Consider the following 23836-nt stretch of genomic DNA (forward strand, 5'->3'; position numbering starts at 1 on the left):
AGCAGGCATTTCCATTTATGGGTGCAGGATGGTACCAGTGGCTCCTGAGGCCGAAGGCTTCTTTCTTCCGTGTTGGGAGTCAATCTAAGAGTTCTGGGTTTCAATCTGGTTGGAATGACCCAGATCCAATGCCCATCTCTGAACCAGTTGCTTTCTCCAGGGGAAAGAATTTCACCAATCATCAGCTGAGGCCAAGCCCCATGCCTGGCTATAGGGCTAGCTCCTCAGAAGCACTTAGGGTACCTGGAGGGAAGGTGGATTCCTGAATAAAGAGGAGGAATTTTGGTACCAAAACAAGGAAGATGATGGGATATCAAAAAAGGAACTGCTATGGAGGGTTGAGCAGGGCCCTCTTTTGCAGAAATAATCCGAAGCAGAGATGGTTTGGACCTTGAAGTGGACCAGAGTTGTGAGAAGAAACGCAAATTCTGGGCTGCTTCCACTTTGTACTATGTTCGCTACTACTTATTTGCCAAAGACACTTGTGCTACTTGGAATTATATTTTTAGTCACTCTTTTTTCCTTTGTTATGCAGTAAGCTTTAGTTCTGAGCTGGTATGTAGAAAACGAAAACAAAGGCCTGTGCCTTGCTCTGAGAAGCATAATAGGAGACAAAGTCGCCCGAATTACAAACAAAATAGCCATCTGTCTGTCTAGTGTCCTGCAGTTGGACAGCTTAGCCTGTAGAGAACTGAGACGCAAAAACCACAAGCTGCCTGGACGCCGGGCCCCATGGGACGGACCCCCCGGACGCCGGGCCCCGTGCGACGGACCCCCCGGACGCCGGGCCCCGTGCGACGGACCCCCCGGACGCCGGGCCCCGTGGGACGGACCCCCCGGATGCCGGGCCCCGTGAGATGGACCTCTGCAGACGCTAGCTGGCTTACCCACTGTGTCACCCATTATGTTGTTGATTAAACTACACCCCACTGCCTCCAACCGTAAAATCAAGAGGACCAAAGGAGAGCAGCAGCTTGATGGCCAGTCCCCTCCCTCCTGACTGACTTTGCAGTTGGACTGATATTGGAAACTAATGTTTGTTTCCGTCTTTGTTTTGTCCACGGCTGCTTAATGTGTGTGGCCTGTCTTCCCATCTGACACCCACAGGGGCCTCTTGTGGAACCTTGTTTTTAGCTGCTCTGCAGGATAGCTCTTTGATGTGTTCCTCTGAGTTACCGAAAGAGGACTTTTCTACATTCTCCATGGCTTACGGTTTCCAGACCATCCCAAAGGGACCCTACAGTGCTGGTGTCTGTCCTTCCAGCCGTTTCCGCTGTGGTGGTGCAGGGGTGGTAAAATGGATGTGCGCACGGAAGTGTGTGTGTTGTAAATGGGCGATAAAAGTATCTACAACATGTCGTGGAGAATGGGGGAAGACAGCTACCCTCTGGGGGGGGGGGGCTTCATGGAGATAAACCAAAAACTAAACCCATTGCTGTTGACTCGATTCCAACTCATAGCAAACCTATAGGACAGAGTAGAACTGCCCCGTAGGGTTTCCAAGGAGTGGCTGGGAGATTCAAACTGCCGACCTTTTGGTCAGCAACCAAGCTCTTAACCACTGTGCTACCAGGGCTCCTCATGGAGAAAGTAACATTTAATACATCTTTCAGAATTGAATTAGGGTTCTCCAAAGGTATGGGAGGAGGCGGCTATAACACGCAGCCTTTCTACTCAGTAAAGTGTGATCCCTGAACCAGCAGCATCAGCATTACCTGGGTTCAGGTAAGCAAGGTAGCATCCTGGACCTCATCCATTACCTGGGATCAGGTAAGCAAGGCAGAATCCTAGACCCAGTGAACAGAATCTACATTTCAACAAGATCCCTACGTCATTTGTGAGCACAATAGGTTTCAGCCTTGGCAGTACATCACTGGAACCGCTTGAGGAGCTTAAAAAAACATTGGGATGCCTTGGTACTTCTCCCAGGAGTCCCTGGGTGGTACAAACGGTTAAGTGTTTGGCTACTAACCAAAACTGGGTGGCTCAAATCCACCCAGAGGCACCTTGGAAGAAAGTCCTGGCAATCTATTTCTGCAGTTCACAGCCATTAAAAACGCTATGGAGCACAGTTCTACTCTGAACCATGAGTCGGGATTAACTCGATGGCAACTGGTTTGATTTTTTTTGGTTGGTCTTTCCCCCAGGGATTCTAATATAATTTTCTTAGGTGTGGCCTAGGCATTGGGAGAAAAAACAAAACAAAATGTTCCCCGAGTGATGCCACTGTGCAGCCAACGCTGAGAAAGACAGCTCCAGCTGTGTCTCAGCACTGAGGGAGCAGCGTGGTGCATTCAAGGGCTTGTTCAAGGTCAGCATGCCTGGATGTTGTGAAGGAAGGTGGCTTAGGGGCTGGGACAGGTGAACACATGAGGCTGGAGAGAGAGCCAGGTGGGTAGTGAAGTGCCTGTCTGCAGCACCAGAGTGCAGACTACCAGGCGATAGGGGCCTGGAAAGCTGCAAGGCACAGAAGGGGGTAGAATGATCAGCCTCGCACTTCGGAAGGACCACAGCACCTCAAGAATGGAAATGGACCAAGGCAGGCCAGCTGCTGTAAGGAGGGCAGAGCGGCTGTTCTACCTGCAGAGCCTAGAGCAAAATGAAAGCGTGGGGCCTCTTGTTCAAAAATCTGGAAAAAGGTGCAGTGAAAGGTACTAGAACTGTACTCTGTCCCTCCTCTCGCCATCTCTCTCTCTCTCGCCCTGTCGTATGTTGTATTGGCTCTTCTTTAATGTCATGCTCCCTTGGCCACACGGATAGTCACTGGCTAAATAAAGGCCCTCACGGCACCCCAAGGTCCTGCTGCTCAGTCAGATGGGTGCATGGCCTACTGGCTGCTGGGTTCCCCCTCCTGCCAGCCTCTGGGCTGTAGCACCATATCCTGGCTAGGGGTGAGGAACTCAGTCTCCCATGTGTCCACCCGTGGAGAAAGAACAGGTGACCCCCAACGGTTGCAACCTTCGTGCCAGGATGTGCTGGGTACCTGGATTGGGGCTGGGGGAGAGGCTGGCTTCTGCTGAGCCACCAGCTGAACGCTCAGTGCTGCTGCCGGCCACTGCCATCCCTTCCTCATGCCTGCTCCCAGGTTCCTGTCTGGGGCCGAGTGGGCTGTGGTTGCTGGGCAGGGAAAGGGGGCAGGCAGTGGAGAACCCCTCCTGGGGAGGTGGGATCGCACGTGCGCTAAGGCTCCAAGCCTCTGGTGCATGCTGCACTGTGTCAGGGATTTCTCTCACGAAACACAAATCCAAAGACAAAATTAAGAATTCTAAGACGGCCCTGCCTGCCAAGCAGCGAACCCCAGTGTGCAGCCCTCTGAGCATAGGTTCCTGAGCAGCTGCCCATGAAGCTGGCCCTGGCGCTGGAGGCGGAAGGATGGATTGGAGAGGGGTGCAGTGGTTAAGAGCTCGGCTGCTAACCAAAAGGTCAGCAGTTCAAATCCACCAGTCACTCCTTGGAAACCCTACGGGGCAGTTCTGCTGTGTCCTTTAGGGTCCCTGTGAGTCGGAATTGACTCGATGGCAATGGGTTTGTTTTTTTTTGGAAGGAGACCGTGTATCAAAGCATGGTGATGTTCAGAGAGGAGAGCATTGAGAATGACTTCAAGCCCTCTGGCTTGTGTACCATTGAGGGAAATGGGGGAAGGAATTGGGATTGCTGGGGAGCAGGGGCAAGTTTTAGGCAGTGGGGAGTACTTTTCTTTCTCCCAACATGTAATCATCCTTTTTTTTAGTTACCTAGTGCTGCGGTAACAACCAAAAAACCCACAGTGGGTGGCTTGAAAGAACGAGAATTTATTTTCTCACAGTTTGAGTCCAAATCAGGGTCTCCTCTGTTGTCGATGCCTTCTGCAGGCTTCTCTTCTAGTTTCTGGTGTCTGCCAGCAGGCCTTGGCGTTCCTTTGCTTGTAGAGGGATGATCCTCCTGTGCTGCTGTCTTCCCCTGGTTTATGCGTCTGTGCCTATTCTGCTCTTTTCAGAAAACCCCCTTCAGAAGTGATGAGGTTTAGGGCCCACCCTGCCCCAGTATGTCCTCATTAACAAAAGAAAAGAAAACCCATTTCCGGACAGGGTCATGTTTACAGGCACAGGGCTGAGAACTTTCACATACCTGTTGGGGGGACACATTCAATCCGTAACACTGCCTTTCTCTAGTTTAACAACTGCAGACGCTGGTACTTTCAGAAAACTGGCAAATGAGAGGAGAGAGTGAGCCTCTTCATCTTCCAGCTCTAATGCTCTGTGGGTTTTATCCTGAAGCATAATGCTGACTTTGGTTTTCAAGCAAGCACCTTATTTATATATTTTTTTTTAATTTTTTTTTTTTTCTGGGATGTTATTTTTTTGTTAAAGTTCTTATAGGCACTTAAACTGAACGGATCATGTGGTATTGGCTCTTTTCCAACTACTTGTAGGATAGCTTACAATAACAGACTGACTTACTGGGGGGTAAGACGGGATGTTGAGTGGGGCTTTCCTCGTAGTCCCAGATTTAGGTGAGGACATAGAGACGCTAAGTACCACAGGTTCTAAAGAGAACAGTCATTTATCTGGCACTAAGGTAGAGCCGTGTCTTAGTCATCTAGTGCTGCTATAACAGAAACACCGCAAGTGGATGGTTTTAACGAGGAGAAGTTTGTTTCCTCACAGTTTAAGTAGGCTGAAAGTCCAAACTCAGGGCGTCAGCTCCAGGGAAAGGCTTTTTCTCTGTCGGCCTTCTTCTCTTCAGTGTTCCCCCAGACTAGGAGCTTTTCTGTGCAGGGACCCCGGTCCAAAGGACACGCTCTGCTCCCGGCCCTGCTTTCTTGATGGTATGAGGTCCCCGACTCTCTGCTTGCTTCCCTTTCCTTTTATCTCTTGAGAGATAAAAGGTGGTGCAGGTCACACCCCAGGGAAACTCCCTTTACATTGGATCAGGGATGTGACCTGGGTAAGGGTGATGTTACAATCCCACAGGAATCCTCTTTAACATAAAATTACCATCACAAAAGGGAGGCCAACCACACAATTCTGGGAATCATGGCCCAGCCAAATTGATACATTTTTTGGGGGGCCATAATTCAATCCATGACAAGTTGGAAAGCCCCTCACCCCGAGCTTATTTGGGGGATGGACAAACTGAGCTACGTTCCAGCGCACCGTGTGCAGACCGGTAAGGGGCCTGACAAGAGCGTCAGTGTTCATGGGAGGTGTTTCCCCCCAGGGCATGCTTCTTCCTGCTGGAAGCCCGATGGGGCATGGGGGAACACCCCAAGAGGCTCCTCTCCTATATTTGGGGGTGCCTGCGAGAAGGGAAGGCCGGCAGTGGTTGAATGCTGAGAGTGCCTTGCTGAACAGGGGAAAGAGAACCGGAGGGAGAGGGCAAGGCTTGGAGAAGGGGCAGGCCTGGGGTAGCCAGTGGCTGAGCCAGGCAGAGGCAGTGTTTCCCAGCGGTTAGATGAACCGCATAGAAGACAGCTGGTCTCCAGCGCCACCTTGCTTAAACCCCAGCCAAGAGGGCTGCTCTCCAGGTGAGGTCAGCTCCAGGACCAAGAGGCTGTGGAATAACTGCTGATGGTGGAGCTGCACAGGAGGTCAGGCTGGGAGAGGTCCGGGTCCTCTAAAGAGTCCAAGGTAACCTGGCAGGAGAGCCAGCACTGGGATGCTGGGCCATACCCAGGGCACCAAAGACCAATCGCTGTTAGCAAGAACACAAGCTGTGGTGGGAGAACAGTCCCGCGGCCTGTGAGTAGGAATTGCCTGCGTCTTTCCAAACTGCTGAAGAAACCAGAAGCTTGGAGACAGGACAGTGGAGAGCTTCAGAATAGGCATGAAATTAATTAGATTAAACTAGACTTGACTCATTTTATTAACCTAGTCAGAAAGGAGCCCTGCAGTGGTTAAAGCACTTTGCTGCACATTTTGAAAGGTCAGCAGTTTGAACCCACCAGCCGCTCCGCAGAAGAAAGAAAGATATGGCAGTCTGCCTCCATAAAGATGTACAGCCTTGGAAACCCTATGGGGCAGTTCTGCTTTGTCCACTAGGGCTGCTATGAGTTGTGACTCAACTCAACGGCAATGGGTTTGGTTTGGTTAAAGGAGTCAGAAAGTTAGTTATGCATTCTGTACAAGATATTTAGAAGTGAGAAAGGAGGAATTCAACGTAGTAGAGTTGAAGAGACTTAAAAAAACAAACCAACACACAATTGTTTTCATGTTTCTATTCCTGTTAATCCAAGGCAATTCAGTGAGCCTGGTTATTTGCATTCCTAGGCTAATCCTCACCGGGGTTTGCTATTTTGCTATATTACATCATTTTCATTGTCCCACTGAAGTCCACTTACTGCTTTTCATTTCAGTTCAGATCTTTTTATCAACGTTCATAAAGAGACACTATTCCATAGCTTTCTGGTTTTGTGTAAACTTGGTCAGGTTTTCTATCAATCAGTATCTTTCATAGAAGGAATGTGAAATACTCCCTGTTCTCCCTGTGCTCTGAAACAGTTTCAATAGTTTAGAATTGCATGCACCTTGGCATTCTGAAATGATTCACCCTTGAACTCTTGAAATTCCCCGGGCCTGGCACTTCCTGGGGGGGGTGAGCAGGTGAGGTGGTACCATTGATTCGTTCACCTCATCTGGGCCGAGCGTGAGGGGGTGCTGGTTGCCCCTCTCACCTCGCCAAGTCATGCAATGGCATGGCTGCAGAGTTAGGCTGGAACACATCCTCAGTGTTGCATTTCTAGGCTGCATTTAAATAGTCCCTGAACGTTTGCTAACAACAGCTTACAGGCCAACTCAGCGTGTTGAAGACGCAGAAGGTATCTTCCAGCCCCAAGGAGAAAGGACCCCATTGGAGATCTACAGTCAGATACCTCCCCCAGCTGGAGGAGTACAATATAGAGCAGGATCAGTGCCAAATTCAAAAAAGTCCCCTGTCTACTCATCATCTTTTACGTTCTTTTTTCACTTTCCCGGAAGATCTATAGAAGGTAAAAAGACTTCACTCCTAGGTTCAAATGGTTTTAAATTCTATCCTGTGCAATTCGTTATCAAGCCACAATCCTGTCCCCATTTAGTGAAAGGCAAGCCAACAGAGTTCTCCAAATGTGCAATCCCTAGGGCCCCGGGGAATCTTCCCCACAGTGCCTCCCATAACGTGTGTTTGTTCAGGGCAGGGATTAGGGGAACAGCCTGACTGCGTTCTTCATTTGCTCAGCACAGCCCCTCTCAGAAGACAGCGGGCGGCCAGTGTGAGGGGAGGTGGTCTTGAAATCACATAATCGCTTTTCCTCTGCTCCTTTCTCAGTCTGCAGTGAATGGGGAAGGAGGACTGGCTTATTTCAGTGCCAGTGATGGACACATCAGAATTTCTTCCCTTTTTCCGATTCTCCTTCCCTGGAGGACCTAATTTATTTCACACGTTTTGACCTATCTCTGCTTACAAATGACTGCTGGGATTCTCTGTGGAGACAGTTCCCTCCGCGCCACATTTGGCTCCCAGGCAAACCCACCCGGCCACAGAGCCTGTGGTGCGGTGACGTCAGCCCGGCTGCTGGGCCCAGCTGGATGGAGGTGTGTTTTATGAAGTTCAACCCTGCACCCTGGGCCATAAATACATGTTGTTCACAGAAATGTACAGCTAACATTGCCCAGAGCCCTCCAAAGCACCATGTTAATAAGCAGACAGTAAGTCTTAAAATATGGAAAAGCAGTTAATCTTTCCGATGGCAAATCCTCTGCAAGGAGTTGTTTTCCTCTGCTGCAGCGTAGCTGCACACACAGCTTTTCATCTCCTACGACCTGGGAAAGAAAGAGGGGACGGTTGCTGTGGGGGTTTATTGAGCACATTGGGGGAGCCAGGAGGGTGAATACGTTAAACAGTGCTGTCTTGAATTTGTTATCATTAAGCACCCACGTCGAGTGATCACGCAGGGTCTGCCCTCAAGGCGCTTGAGCACTCATAATTCCAATACAAGACAAGACAATGCTAACCAAAAACAGAAAGTCTGCTGCCTCTGGTACACAGCCGCAACGAGTGTGGGCTCTGGAGGCTTGCAGCTCCGGATTGGAACCTCAGATCTGCCTCACATAATGTGTATCGAAATCCATATTCCATCACAAAAATGTAGAAAGACTCCTTGATTCAGCATGCCTTCCGTGGCTGAAAACACATGGTATCAACAAAACGTTCAAAGAAGAAAATCATTGGGTCATGAAAGGGTTAAATATTCATACTCTCTCTATAGTTTTGCAACATTATTTTCCCACTTACTTACTATGTCTTGGATTCTTTTCATGCCAGCAAATAGCGGTCCCTTCCACCTTTCACCTGGCACCAAGTAGACCATAGAGTGGATGTAGTTGCTTATTTAATCATTCCCCTACTGGTGAGCTTTCAAGTGGGTTCCATTTTTTCCCCCTTTCAATGAACAATGCTCCCAAGGGCATCCTTCTACATTGTTTTTTGGGCTCCTGAACAAGAGTTTCTTCGTGGAGTTAATGAGGAGTAAAACTACTAATAACAGGATCTAAATGATTTCCGTTGTGGTAATAACCATTGTCCTCTATAGCGGCTGTGTGAGTTCACTCTCCTACCGGCAGCGTACAACAGTATTCATTCCTCAATACTTTCACCCTCATTTGTTGATATCACAGATTTTGATTTTTGCGCATCTGGTAGCGAAAAGTGCATTTCATTATTTACATTTTATTTTAATTTACATTTCCCTAATTATTAACGGGAGCCCTGTGGGAGCCCTGGTGGCACAACGGTTAGGAGCTTGGCTGCTAACCAAAAGCTCAGCAGTTCGAACCCACCAGCTGCTCCTCGGAAACCCTATGGGGCAGTTCTACTCTGTCTTAAGTTCTACTCTGTCTTATAGGGTCACTATGAGTTGGAATTGACTTGAGGGCAACGAGTTTGTGTTTTGTTTTTAAGTATTAATGAGCTTGACCCTTTTGTTTTTATTTTAGTGTGGTAAATTATAACATTTGCTATTTCCACCATTTTTTACATATGTAACTGAGTGACATGAATAATGTTCCCATGTTGTGCAAACGTCACCACTATCCATTTCCAATTTTTTTCATCACCCTCAACTCCTGCTCCTGCCCACACTTGGTAACCACTAATAACACTTTGGTCTCTATGCATGTGTTTATTCCAGATATTTCATCAGTGGGATCATACAGTACTCTGTTGATAAAGTCTTTTGATGCACAAAAGTTGTTAATTTCAAAGTCCAATTTATCTATTTGGTTTTCTGTTGCTTCTGACTTTGGTTTGTCATATCTAAGAATCCATCGTGGAAAACTAGGTCCCAAAACATTACCCTTATGTCTGATTCAAGTACTTTTATGTTTTTAATCCATTTTGAATTTTTGTATGTGGTATATTGGCCCGGCCCAACTTCATTCCTTTCCATGCGGACATGCAGTTGTCCCAGCACCACTTACTGAAGAGACTCTTCCCTCCCCACTGAACGGACTTGGCGTCCTTGTCCAAAATCAGTGGACCATATATGTATGAGTTTATTTCTGGACTCTCAGTTCTGTTCCATTGGTCTGTATATCTGTCCTTTTACCAGTACCAGACTTTTAATCGCCATACCTTTATAGTATGTTGTGAAATCAGGAAATCTTCCTACTTTGTTCTTCAAGATTGCTTTGGTTAGTTACGGCCTCTTGCCATTCCATATTCACTGTAGGATTGGCTTTTGTGCAAAGAAGGCTGTTGGCATTTTGATATGGATTATGTTGACTCTGCAGATAATTTTGGGTTATACTGACACCTTAGCAATATTAAGTCTTCCAATCCATACACATGGATGTCCTTCCATTTATTTAGAAATGACTTAGTTTTTTTCAGCAGTCGTGTATAGTTTTCAGTATTCAAGTCTTTCACCTCCCTGGTTAAAAGTTTTTTCCTAGGTATTTTATTCTTTTCAATGCTATTGTGAATGGAATTTTCTTAATTTCCTTTTTAGAGTGCTCATTGCTGGTGTACAGAAACCCAACTGATTTTTGTGCGTTGGCCTTGTATCCTGCCACTGTGCTGAATTCATTTGTTATCTCTATCTCTAGGAGCGTTTTTGTGGATTCTTTGCGATTTTCTGTGTATAGCATTTTGCCATCTGCAAACAGGGGTAGCTGCACTTCTTTCATGATTCAGGTACCTTTTATTTCCTGATTTGGCTAGGACCTCCAGTACAATTTTTCAAATAGCAGTGGTAAGAGTGGGCATCGTTGTCTTGTTTCTGATCTTAAGGGGAAGCTCTCAGTCTTTCTACATTGAGTATGATGTTAGCTGTGGGTTTTTCATAAATGTCCATTATCATATCGATGAAATTTCCCTTCTGTTCCTATCTTGTTGAGAGTTTTTATCATCGTGAAAAGGTGTTAGATTTTTGTCAAATACCTTTTCTGCAGCAACTGACATGATCATGTGGTTCTTTTCCTTTATTCTATTAATGTGATGTATTATATCGATTACTTGTCTAATGTTAACCACCACTGCGTTCCTGGGAAAAATTACACTTGATCATGGTATAGTATCCTTTTTAAATGGTTGGATTTGGTTTGCTAGTATTTTGTTGAGGATTTTTATACCTATATTCATAAGGGATATTTGTAGTTTTCCTGTGGTGTCTTTGGTGCTAGGGTAATGCTGGCCTCATAGAAAGAGTTAGGACGTGTTCCTTCTTTTCTATCTTTTAGAAAAGTTTTAGAAGGATTGCAGCCATTTCTTCTATAAATGTTTTGTTGAATTCCCCACTGAAGCCATTTAGTTCGGGACTTTTTTGTTGTTGTTGTGACGGGGAGTTTTTTGATTGGCTCTCTTCACGTATTGTGAGTCTGGGAGATTTTCTGTTTCGTCTTGAGTCGTTTTAGGCTGTGTGTTTCTAGGAATGTATCCATGTCCTATGTTAGCTGATTTGTTGTTTGCTTCGCAGTTGTTCATAGTAGTCTCTTATCATAGTAGTCTCTTATCATAGTAGTCTCTTATCATAGTAGTCTCTTATTGTTCATAGTAGTCTCTTATCATAGTAGTCTCTTTTGACCCTTTTTATTTCTGTAATGTCCCCATTTTCACTTCTGATTTAAGGTGTGTTGATTTTATTGATCTTTTCAAAGAACCAGCTTCTGCTTTTGTTGCTTCTGTTGTTTTTCTGTTCTCTGTTTCTTTCCTTCTGGTAGCTCTCTTCTATATCAGTCGTCCATCTGTGAACTGTCTCATGGATACTGGGTAGGGCAAGCGCCCTCCCTTCCCTTTTTATAGAGCTGTATCCAGACTATTCTTTATATTTACTCTTCTGAATCAATCTTGGAATCAGCGCTTCAAACGCCATCAGAAAACCTACTGGAAATTTGATTGAGATTGCTTCGAATTAATAGATTACTTAAGGGAGAGATGACATCTTAAAAATACGAATTTTCCCTTCCATAACCGTTGGAATTTTCTCCAGTTTTCAGGTCCTTTTTATTGTCTTCATCAAGGCATGTCTTTACTAGATTTATTCTTAAGCACTTTATAGCAGCTATTGATACTGTCAGTCATTTCATTGACATTGTCTTCATTAGTGATTGGCAATGTCTAGGAAATGCTGTGGCAATGCTGTGGTTTTTATATGCTGATTATGTAAGCGGTCTGCTTGCTGAGTTTGTTTGTTTTTTTTTTAATTGTAATAGTTTGCCAGTTGGTTTACCTGGCTTATCTATAAACACAATTTTCATATTTCAACTTCTCAAATTATTTGCAGTGTTATACATAATAGTCACTTAAAATATTTAAGACGTCTCCATTTCTTGTGGGTTTCAGTGCTATATTGTCACTTCTTTTTAGTAGTGCCAAAAGTAGTTGATTGGTGGTATTGTTTTTTAACCAGATTTTGATTCTGTTGGTTTGGTTTTCTTCACATTTCTATTCGACTTTATCTTTATAAATTCCTTCTGTCACTGATTTAACAAATACGTATGGAGAATCTGCTGTGACCCAGACATAACTCTAGGTGCTGGGGATGATGGCAGGCAGAACAGATGCATCCCTGCTCCCATGGAAATCAGCCTATTTTTGAGGGGTAGACAGTAAGGAAGTAAAAAGGAAAGTGGTGAAGAAGTCATTGGTGACCTTGACGAAGACCAATTCAGCCTTACGGGAGCAGATTCCTGAGAGAAGGAGAGCGAGAGATGGTGAACAGTTCTTTTCAGGAGTTGTACCGTAAGAGAGAACAAAGGAACGGGCTGTCGCTGGAAGTAAGGTCAAGAGACATTTTGTTTTTCTTGAGAAGGGAGATATGACAGCATCTTTATAAACTGAAGGGAATGGCAAGGAGAGGAAGGAGACTGTGCAATGCTCACTCTCTTCCATCAGTCACATCCTGGCAGAGAACTGAGAGGTGGGCTTTGAATAAACCTGTTGCCATCGAGTTGATTCCGCTTCATAGCGACCCAATAGGATGGAGTAGAGAAGCTCCATAGGGTTTCCAAGGAGCAGCTGGTGGATTTGAACTGCTGACCTTTTGGTTAGCAGCTGAGTTCTTAACCGCTGCCCCACCAGGGCTGTAGGCTTTGGTTAGGGGCATGGATATCCAAGCCATTGTACCAGAGGGAAAACCAAGTATAGGACATACATGCAGGCGTGTTTTCCAGTTTCGATTTGAAAAACTTACATTTCTTTGCAAACTTAGTTCTTGCTAATAAAAGTATTTAAGGTCATACTGCATATATTAGAGTCTGAGTTGTTCTCAAGGATTACTTCAATGGGTGTTTTATTTCTAATTGGCACTGTTCGTATCTGTATGCTATTACAGGGAAACCTGTGAGAACTATAACTCAACGAGACTACCTTGTTTTTCCGGGTCTTTGACAGGGTGCAGCTTACCACTTTTCTATTGCTCTCTATCAAACTAACGGAAAAGAATTGAGTTTTCCTTCTCCGAAAGGTTTCCACCTTACACAGGTCCCAGCTTTCACAGGTTTTACTCTAATTTCTAATTGTATTTTATAGAACAACATGTAATTGATGCTTTCTGCTCTTTGGAATGTGTTGTTACAGTTTTTTTTGTGTGTTGGTTTGAAAATATTTGAGTCTATATTGTGGAGCTACGAGGAATTTTTGTTGCACATTTTAATCGATCATGCTTTCATCAGTCCGTCCTCTGTGATCGGGAGGTGCATCAAGGTTCCTTTTTTTCAGAATGAGCTTTTTCTTTATTACATTTTAATAATTTTTCACTTTGAATGTTTTTATGGTAATATTACTTTCTTTGTTGTCAGGATTTTGCTGGTATACCTGGTTCCTTCATTGCATGTCATTCTGTTTAGGGGTGTCTGTTGCAAAGGAAGAACAGTGCTGGTATTTTTGTAAACCCATGTTAAAAGAGCCTCTTTTTAATATGTGCATCTAACCACTTCACATCTATTGTAATTGGCAATAATAATATGCTTAGACTGGCCATTTTTTGTGTTTTAAATTTATCATGCTATCTTGGATTAAGAAGGTTTTTGTTTTTCTCTTTCCAACAATTAGTCTTAAGCTTTAAAACAATTTTCTATCAATGTCTACAGTTACTTACTTAGAATCTATTTTCCGCTGGATCCCAACATACTTTTACTTACTGTTTTCTTCATCTTCATTTCTCCTACTGAGCAGTTGATGTCACTCTTATTCCTTTCGATGTAGTAATTTGTTTCCAGAGGGCTTTTAGGATTCGTCTTATCATTGATAATCTGAAGCTTCACTAATGCTTGAAGGACCCTTTCAACTTAAAGACTGGGGGTTTTCTTCTTCAATCTGGGAAACAGTCTCTCCCTTTGGATCGTCTGTTTCTTATTGTTCATTTTTTTTCTCTGTTAATCACTACATCTCGTAGATTCATTCATTCAGCTTGATATTCTAGTCAGACATTCTTCACAGAATTGTGTAATCTTGGTTTTGCCCTTTTGAGACTCTGTTAACCTGCTTCCAACATGGAAGTCACTGGTTCTCTGATGAGAGAGCTATTGCAGATAGACTATTATTTTTATGCTGATGGGTATAATCCATTACAAAGAGGCCAAATGCTAGCACAGCGTCCTTGCATAAATGAGAAAGGAGCTGGGTTTAAAGCAGAGATTGTAAAAAAGTTTTAGTGAGGCAATTATTAGCAGGGTTCAGTATTTTTTTTCCACCAGGTGTGGTTTTAGAGTAGGGTGGGCAGGGCAGAGAGCAGGTGTGCGTAGTGATTAGAGATGGCAAGGTCTCATGATTCAGGCATTTAGGAAGCAGAGCAGTGGAATGTCCTATTAGCTGCTATGGATGAGGAAAATGAGCATAATTGTGAAGTGTTTGTTAGATGAATAGGCATTGGGCATCTGTAGGAAGGAAGCCAGCTGAGTTGCAGGCTCAGAGGCATTCTTGGATACTTTAACATAGGAGGTGGTAACAGGTAGGAAAAACGGGAATTGTTTTCCTGTCTTTACGATTTTCCACAAAGCAGGATTCTTCCACGTTGCTTGATTTTTAGTAAACCATTCTGATACGCTCTAGAGAACAGAACAAATTTGGTGAAGGAAAGCTGAACCTTACAGAGAAATTAATTAGCCATTTTGTTTGCCTAAAGTCCACTTCGTGTGACTCAACTGAATTTAATGAAATATGGAAAGTCACATGACTGACAGGAGTTTTAAGCTTAGGGCTAATCATTTTGTTACTACGTTGTCTCTGGAAGAATCTGGGATTTTGATCTGTCATTGTTCCTCCGAACAGTCAATAGTGTTTCTGGTTAAAGGGGAATTTTGACAGCGGTGCTACCTTGTCATTTCACTCTACTGGGCAATGGGAGAAGGAGGTGTCATCAAGCTTATTGCAGATAGGCTAGAAGGGTGAATCCAGAAGATTAGAGCGGCTTTAAAGCCTTAGAACCAAGAGATCTTTCTTAGAATATGAGAAGATTGGGTCCTTTTAAAAGACTAGCATTAATTTCGTTCAGAAACACTGTAGCTCTATTATAGGCACACATTGTGTGCAGTGTGGTACAGAGAAGGGTCCAGAAAGCTCACTACCTCTTTTCTCATCAGCATGACATAACTCGAGTCTGTGCTTGAGGTAAGAAGGAAAGCAAACTCCACCTAGAGGAAAATCAGATGAAACCTGGGACAATGCTGAGGTCCTGAGAGAAGGAAGTTCGGCTTGGAAAAGCCTAACCCCTTAGGCCTTGGAAACTGAGGTTATAGTTAGGCAACTCTGATTCCTCTGTTTTCTACATGTAAAACTCCAGTCTTTCCAAGAGGAGTTTTATGCGCTGAGTATGGCCACAGATATAGGTTATAAGCTATTTAGTTTTTTTGTGCACCTTGGGATTTGTGCGTGAAGAGCCACATACCACATAAAGAGGCAACTTGAGTAGCAAAGCAGTCACCACCTGGAGGGAACGTTTCTCTCATAACCCTTTGCTTGAGGGATAGGAAATGACAACTCACTGTCTTGCTGCCTCTTGTTCCAACAGGTCCTTTGTCATCCAGCAGATCCCCAGCAGCAATCTCTTCATGGTGGTGGTGGACAGCAGCTGCCTCTGCGAGTCCGTGGCCCCCATCACCATGGCGCCCATTGAAATCAGGTATATCCTTTTGGGCATAGGTCCAGTCACTACTGCTGAAGCTGGTAAGGGGGTTCAAGAGTAAGGAGACCTGGGGGAGGAATGTTAAGAGAGGGAGGCATTATATCTTTCCATTGTTAGAGAGAAGTTGTTAAGGGAGTTCATTGCCAAGTTTTGACCCTCATTTTTGGAAGTGTGCCTTAACTACGGTCAACATAATGAATCCCTTAAGTGTGAACGGTTAAAGGCCCAGAAGATCCGAAGACGTCCAGAATCTTGTCATGGCTTTCATCCGGAGGTAAGTTGGAACTGTTCTTATTTCTCATCAGATTTGCAATGAGAAGCTCACAAAGAGCTAAGAACTACAGCTTCAAAATTTACTCATGAGAAAGCAGTCCCTTTCAGGCAAACCAAGCAAGAATATACAGGAAGGCTAATGGCCCTCTACATTAGTTAGGTTTTTTGCTATTATACTGATACATATTTTTTTAGACCTCTTTACCGTCTTCCCCATTACAGATATAATTTTATCACTTCACATTATTACAAACAATGTGGCTCTGGTCCTCTTGATTTACTTAGTTTTACAGCCTAAAGCAAAAAGTGGCAGTATGAATAGCAGATTAAGAAGCATAGTTTATTACAGTGGAATTGTAAGTCTCTGAGTTCCCTAACCACACCAAGTCACAACTATAAATGTATTGCCTTTATACCTCAAGTGATGGTCTGAGGAAAATTACGCTTAGTGTTAAGAGAAGTGATTTTACCACAGATGAGGTGAATCCTGAGAGACCACCTTCAATGCTATAGACAAAATATTTAGAACCCAGCTTTGAACTACACCTTCCCCCTAAAATGGAAAGCTTGCCTAGACCAATTACTATAGGGACATTGGGATGCTATCCACTCCTGAACATGTCACCTTTAAAGAGCAAATAATTTCACTGTTGCTTAACTACCCAAGCCCTCGAAAAAATGTTAAAGTCAGTATAGTGCCAATGAGAACTTGAAATTTTAAAGGATGGTTCAGCAGCAACATATTCTACGCATTAATGCTGAAAAGGCCTTTGATAAAATTCAATGATAATTCTTGATGAAAAATTCTTGATTAAAAAAAGTCGACCTAAAACGCAAATAGAAACAATAGCCCACATCACAAAAATCACTTCAGATAAAACCATGAACTACATACTTCGATAAATGAAGTTACTAGAGTTAAAAACTACTAAAATTAATAAGATAAATTCACTTACTTAGGTAACTGGATAACCGATAAACATACAAAAATCAACCGTTTTTCAGTTTATATAACTGGTAAGATGAGTTCAGTGCAACAGAATAGAAATTTTGTGGTTCATTTCAGAGGGGACGAATATACATTAAACACTTAAATGGTAAAATAAGTCTCCTAAGAAAGTCTAGGGACTTGGAGAGACCCTCCTGTCCAAGACTAAAAAGTTTAGGAAGTAAAACAGACCTATTTGACTGTATTAAAAACTATACTTTTCTATGGAGAAAGATAACCTAAAGAAAGCCAAATATAAGATTTGAAAAAAATGTAAGTAAGTCAAATAATAAAGAGCTCTTTTAAAAAGTCAAACAACCTCATAGAAGCATATACCAAGGACATGAAAAATAGACATCACTGGTGATCAGGAAATACAGGTAATGATGAACTGTCCAGTTACAGAAAATACCCTTGAGCTCAGCAGTCTCACTGCTGCGCATCTTTACCATGGGGACTGGCCGGGGAGAGACTCACTGATGGGTAAGGACCTGCATTCAACACTCTTCGTAGCAGTAACGAACAGATGGAAAATGGATGGCCATCAATAAGAATAAGAAAATAGCTAAATAAAACAGAGCTAGAATAATTAAGATGGAGAAATAGCCCATCGGTTAGTGAATAAAAACGAGGAAGGAAGACCTACACAAAACCTTCCACAGCCAAGTCTCTGAAATAATCAGGCCCCTTACCTATTCTTTTCCTTATATTCTGACTGACAGGGGTAAAGGAGAAGTCTAAGAGTTTGCTTTTATAATACAATCAAAAAAGGCCTCTCTTACCAACAGCGCTTTCCCTTTTGAGTGTTCTATATAATGGTATACAAAGAGTGATTTCAAATATCTTATGCACTGACAACTAAAATCATAGCTTCTCATCTCCAACTTGAGGAAACTTACTTAAACCAAATCTATTTCCCTGCATTCTCTAGATCCCAAAGTGCTTTGGTCCTACCTGGGAGAGGCTGGGGAGGCCTAGGGGATCAATATGCCTTGGAAAGTAAGTTTAAGGCATCCGGGAACCCATCTCTGCTCTAACCGCCCTCTGCCTTCCTCCACAGGAGAATGCAAGGGAGTGTGGGGGTGCACGGAGTCTCCAGGCCCAGCGGGTCCTTCTTCTCCTCCCTCTGCTTTGGATGCTGTTCTCAAGGTGACACTGACTGAGTTGTTCTCTTGGCATGCTAAATCATGGAGAAACTGTGACCCAAAATATGGTGCAACATAGGACACATGCAATATAGGCCAACCATCAGCATCTCATGATTTCAAACTGTGCGTGATAGAAACTCTTAGAGATATGGTGATGAGAAAAAGTTATCTTTTTACTTTGCCAGTCAGTCATGCAAATGTGAGTTTGCCACATGATAATCATCTCCTCTTATCAGAAACGGGACTGCAAGTGGTAGGCAGTGTCCCTTCTGCTTGGAACCCATTGAAACCAATTTAAAACTGTGTACTTTTTAAATAAAGTATATTCAAATTATAACCTCCTTGTTTGAGTTTAATTATCATCTTATGCCTAAGAATGCAGACTAAAAATTGTGTCTGTGTGGGGCGGGGGTGGGGGGGAAGCTACCATTCCAGAAGGTGGTAAAGGATGGTTATTGGCAGAGCCTTTGTTCTCATGCAGATTCTAGACACATATTTAACAACTGTTTAGATGTTCCACTCTCAGTTCTAAAAATATTTACAGAGGTATACTCACTCAAACTATCATCTACATGGGAAGAGCTTATTTCCTAGACTCCTGAATTATGTTGAACCAAACTTCAATAGAAATCATAATTTGGATGAGAACAACACAAGCTTCCATAATCTTCAAGTGTTGTTAAACTATTTGGGACTAGAAATAAAGAAGTGATAAATCCTAGGAATTCACTCTGAGAAGATTCGAAGGAGGAAAAGAAGAATGATTAAGAATAATTCTCAAGCTTATTGCTTGAGCGTTTGGCTGCTGGCTTTCCCCATAAGCAAAAAATGAAATTAGATCTCAAATATTACAAGATGTGAAACTACCCAGATGTGTAAGCATTCCTAAAACACTGGATCCTGAACCAAAGAAAACAGATTCCATTGGATCATGGTTACCAAATAAAGGAGAATAATTTCCATGTCTAAATAGAGTAGAGACTGCCTTACTTTGTAGGACAGACATCTAAAAGTCATCTGGAAAATGCCATTATTTAAACATTTTTTTTTTTTTTTAATAAAAGGCCCCATTATCCTGCCACTATTTTAGAAACACTGATTTTTATACTAAAATGACTCCTCTAGTATTTATAGGAATAATAACACTTGTACTACATTGTTATACTTCTCTACGTCGTTACTATGCCTCTGGCGCCCGTCACAGACTAGCAGTGTAATAATGCTACAGCGTGCTAAACCGTCAAACTTCTTTTAACAACCATAGGACTAGAATTATTGTGATGACCATTTTGGTACTGTTCACTTCTCTGCACTCAATGGGCTAAGTAAACAAATGAATTCATATGTTACTTATAAAAATATCGAAATGCATTACACTGTCCTAAGCAATTATAATTCTAAAGAACTAGCAACAATAGGTCAAATATATGTTACAATGCGCGTAATTATTTAATAAAAATACTGAGCAATACAAATATACACAGTTCTAAACAGTGGGTGGCATCGTTTTTATCGCGTCATTGTGACATGCAGCTAGCAGAGTGACTTGGTGCTGCTGTCTGTCAAGCATCGCGTTCATGTAAACGACTACCCACCGCCTCAGAGTCTGTTCTTTCAATAGCCTCAACCAACTATTCCTTTTAGCCATTTAGACAAGGAATCATTTCCTCTAATTTTTCATTTGTTCAAAGTGGAACCCTTGAATCACCTCCGTCAGTCAAACGTTTTCGTTCCCACTGAGTGGAGACCCAGCTTTACAAACCAAGAGCCTTCGAGCCACTCCTGTCAGTCATGCTTCTACGCTCAGTCCATCACGCAGCAAGTCCCATGAGCTCTGCTTTCCCAACACCAAACCACCACTACTTCTCCCTGCTCCTCTTCAAGCCACAGCCCCCTCTCGGGGGCCTCTCCTCCTCTACACTGAGTCACCCCTGCTCCACAGTCCAGGCTCCGCGGAGCAGCCAGAGCCAATTGTTCTGACACCCCTTCCCCACACGATTAGCATGACATCCAGATCCCTCACTGTCGTCCACCCTCATGGTTCTCCAATGAGTGTGTGTGTGAGTGTGTGTGTGAGTGTGTGTGAGTGTGTGTGTGTGTGAGTGTGTGTGTGTGAGTGTGTGTGTGTGTGTGTGTGTGTGTGTGAAAATCCCCTAGGGAGATTTCACAAATCCTGATGGCCTGGCTGAACCCCAGACCAATTAAAACAGACGACTCTCTAGAGGTGGGACCCAGGCATCAGTATTTCTTTGTAAACCCCCTAGGTGATCTTAATGTGAAGCCAAGTCTGAGGATCACCAACTTGGAGGGCCCTACAGCGTCGGGGCTCTGGGCTCTGCCTCCCTTACTTGCCGCAGCGTGTGCCTCTCTTTCACCACACTCCACTTGTCTGTCTGAAAATGCCAGGCATGCTTCCTTCTCAGGACTTCCGTTCTTCCTGCTCCCACTGCCTGGAAGGCCCCTGACCCCGGTCTTCATGTGGCTGCTCCTTCTTATCCTTCAGGACTCAGCTCAAGTGTCCCTTCCACAGAGACACCCTGGTACAAGCAGCCTCCCTCCAGCAGTCCCATGACCCTGGTTTCATTTTTCCCTTGTATCATCAGTATCAGAAACAATTTTATTTCCAGTTTCTCCTATTGCATTGGAGCTCCTTGAGGGCAAGGACTTCTCTGATATGGTTTCTGACTTTATCTACAGCTTTTAGGACCTTGCCTGACATATAATAAAAGTACCAACACCAACAGTAACAAACCTAGAAGCTAATGTTTGCTCAGAGCCCACTCTGTGTCTGGCACTATTTGAAAGGCCCTTAATTGTTTAACGAACTCAAGGGATCCTCACAACAAACTACAGAGCAGATGTGATCACTGTCTCCACTTCTTTATAGATGAAGAAAAGGAGGCACAGAGAGGCAAAGTAACTTTCCCAAGGTCACATAGCTGGCAAGTGTCAGAGCTGGGATTTGGACACAATTTGTCTCTAAGGTTGGGGCACTTAGCCAATCAAATGCAGTTAGTCCTTGTTATTCATGGTAGTTATGTTCTAGAAAAGGAGCCCTGATGACGTAATGGTTAAACACACAGCTGCTAACAGAAAGGTTGGTGGTTTGACCCCACCCAGCGGCTCCACCCTAAGCGATCTACACCCATAAAGATAACAGCCAAGAAAATCCCATGGGGCAGTTCTACTGTCAGATGAGGTCGCTATGGGTTGAAATAGACTCAACAGCACCTAACAACAAGAACGTGTTCTAAAAGGTTGCCACAAACATTAAATTAGCAAATACTGAACCATTGCTCCAAGGGGGAATTCTGGGTTAGGTTCCTGCAAGCTTCTGGTCACAACATTCTTATCAGCCGATCAGTACGTAACCTTGTTTTATGTGTTTCTGTTTAAAGACACCGTGTTTAGTACACACTACAGATTCATTAACACTGAACTCATTGCCAGCAGCGTAACTCACACCTGAATGAAGCCTCTGTATCACACGTATTTTCTCAGAAGGTACACCACAGCCTCCTTGTGGTTAGGAATGCCAGACAGCACTTCAGCACTACACGCGGGGCCGTTTTAAACAGTGACATCACCAACAAAAAGCACAAAAATGAAAAAAAAGGCACTAAATACGTAACAAAAAGGACACTTGTTTACAGTATGAGACGGAAACAAAAAGGCAACATGTCGCCTCACTAAACCTCGGCTGGGAATGGGTACATCGGACAACTGGAATTTTTTGCCACACTGCACAAATGACGGCTCTGTGCATATTGATTTTGGGGCTGCAAATAAAAGTTAGCAAATAGACACATTCACGAATACAGAATCTGCAAATAATGAGGATCAACTGTACTTAATGAATACATGAATGAATGAATGGATCATCAATGACCTTTTACTGCTACCTCTCAACAAGTTCCTACCCACTGACCTTACTATCATCACTGTAATTGCTTGGCTTCCACTCCTACTCTCCAATACAAGCTTGCCTTCTGTCCTCCTAACTAACTACTGCTGCTATTCCTGTCCCCTCTGCCACCCCAAAGCCAGTTTCTTCTGCCCATCAGCAATGCCTTGTCTCCAGTTCTCCCCACAGCTAGTTGTTTAGACTCCATGCTCCACAACTGCATTCTCACGTTACCTAGGCTGCTGAGCACACCTGGGCAGACCAGTGGGCACCCCATAACCACTCAGTCATTGATCTCAACTCGCTCATCAGCCCAGTCCAGAAAGGTACTCTTTTCCTGAGTCAGCTTATATCCCACTCTACCCCGCAAATAGTTCAAACCTTTCTCACCTCTTTGGGGTCCCTGGGTGGCACAAATGGTTTGTGCTCAACTACTAACCCTACAGGTTGGTGGTTTGAAACCACCTAGCAGCGCCATGGAAGAAAGGCCTGACAATCTGCTTCTGTAAAGATTATAGCCAAGAAAACCCTATGAAACAATTCTCCTCTGTAACACATGGGGTCGCCAGGAGTCGGAATCAACTTGATAGCAAAGGGTTTGGTTTGGTCTCGGTTTTCACTCTCCTTAAAGCTTGGGCCATCGTTCCTGCTCTCCTGACACATATTTCAAAGAGAGAAGTCACCTGAGTGCGTGAGGTATCACATAAATCTCTAGACAGCATTATATTTAGTATTGAGCGGTTCAGCTGGATGGAAATACTGTTACTCATATAGACTGCGTCGAGAGAATATAGGACAGTGTATATACTATTACTAAAATAACATGTAAAGGCAGAGCATAAAATACTATTATTTTTACTAGTATTATTACTGCATTGTTGTTGTTATTAGGTGCTGTCGAGTCAGTTCCAACTCATAGTGACCTTATGTACAACAGAACGAAATACTGCCTGGTCCCGTGCCATCCTCACAATCATTGTTATAATTGAGCCCACTGTTGCAGCCACTGTGTCAATCCATCTTGTTGAGGGTCTTCTTCTTTTTCGCTGACCCTCTACTTTACCAAGCATGATGCTCTTCTCCAGGGACCGATCCCTCCTGATAACATGTCCAAAGTATGTGAGACATAGTCTCGCCATCCTTGCTTCTAAGGAGCATTCTGCTTGTACTTCTTTCAAGTCAGATAGGTTCGTTCTTTTGGCAGTCCATGGTATATTCAGTATTCTTTGCCAACACCATAATTCAAAGGCATCAATTCTTCTTTGGTCTTCCTTATTCATCGTCCAGCTTTTGAATGCGTATGAGGTGACTGAAAATATCGTGGCTTGGGTGATGTGCACCTTAGTCTTCAAGGAGACATCTTTGCTTTTTAACATTTTAAGAGGTCTTTTGCAGCAGATTTGCCCAATGCTATGCATCGTTTGATTTTCTGACGGCTGCTTCCATGGATATTAATTGCGTATCCAAGTAAAGTGAAATGCTTAACAACGTCAATCTTTTCTCCATTTATCGTGATGGTGTTTATTGGTCCACTTGTGAGGATCTCTGTTTTTTTTATGTTGAGGTGTAATCCATACTGAAGGCTGCGGTCTTCCGTCTTCATCACTAATTGCTTCGAGTCCTCTTTGCTTTCAGCGAGCAAGGTTGTGTCATCTGCATACCACAGGTTGTTCATGAGTCTTCCTCCAATTCTGATGACCTGTTCTTCCTCATATAGTCCAGCTTCTCGGATTATTTGTTCAGCATAGACTGAATAGGTATGGTGAAAGCAAACAACCCTGACGCACACCTTTCCTGACTTTAAACCACACAGTATCCTCTTGTTCAAACAACTGCCTCTTGATCTGTGTACGGCTTCCTCATGAGCACAATTAAATGTTCTGGAATTCCCATTCTTCACAGTGTTATCCATGATTTGTTATGATCCACACAGTCGAATGCCTTTG

General features: G+C 43.7%; 1 protein-coding gene across 1 annotated transcript in view; it reads left to right on the forward strand.

Annotated features, from left to right (window-relative positions):
* The window catches only part of CACNA2D3 (calcium voltage-gated channel auxiliary subunit alpha2delta 3), a 1058385-nt gene extending 1040048 nt beyond the window's left edge, over nucleotides 1-18337 (forward strand). Inside the window, exons 36-38 of the mRNA XM_004368627.2 lie at nucleotides 15464-15576; nucleotides 15769-15851; nucleotides 17899-18337. Coding sequence (XP_004368684.1) covers nucleotides 15464-15576; nucleotides 15769-15851; nucleotides 17899-17991 — 289 coding nt within the window. The 3' untranslated portion in view covers nucleotides 17992-18337. The remainder of the gene's footprint in view (nucleotides 1-15463; nucleotides 15577-15768; nucleotides 15852-17898) is intronic.
* The last annotated feature ends 5499 nt before the right edge of the window (nucleotides 18338-23836 follow it).

This window comes from Trichechus manatus, unplaced genomic scaffold (genome assembly GCF_000243295.1).
Source record: "Trichechus manatus latirostris isolate Lorelei unplaced genomic scaffold, TriManLat1.0 scaffold00001, whole genome shotgun sequence".
In the NCBI taxonomy this organism is placed as follows: domain Eukaryota; kingdom Metazoa; phylum Chordata; class Mammalia; order Sirenia; family Trichechidae; genus Trichechus; species Trichechus manatus.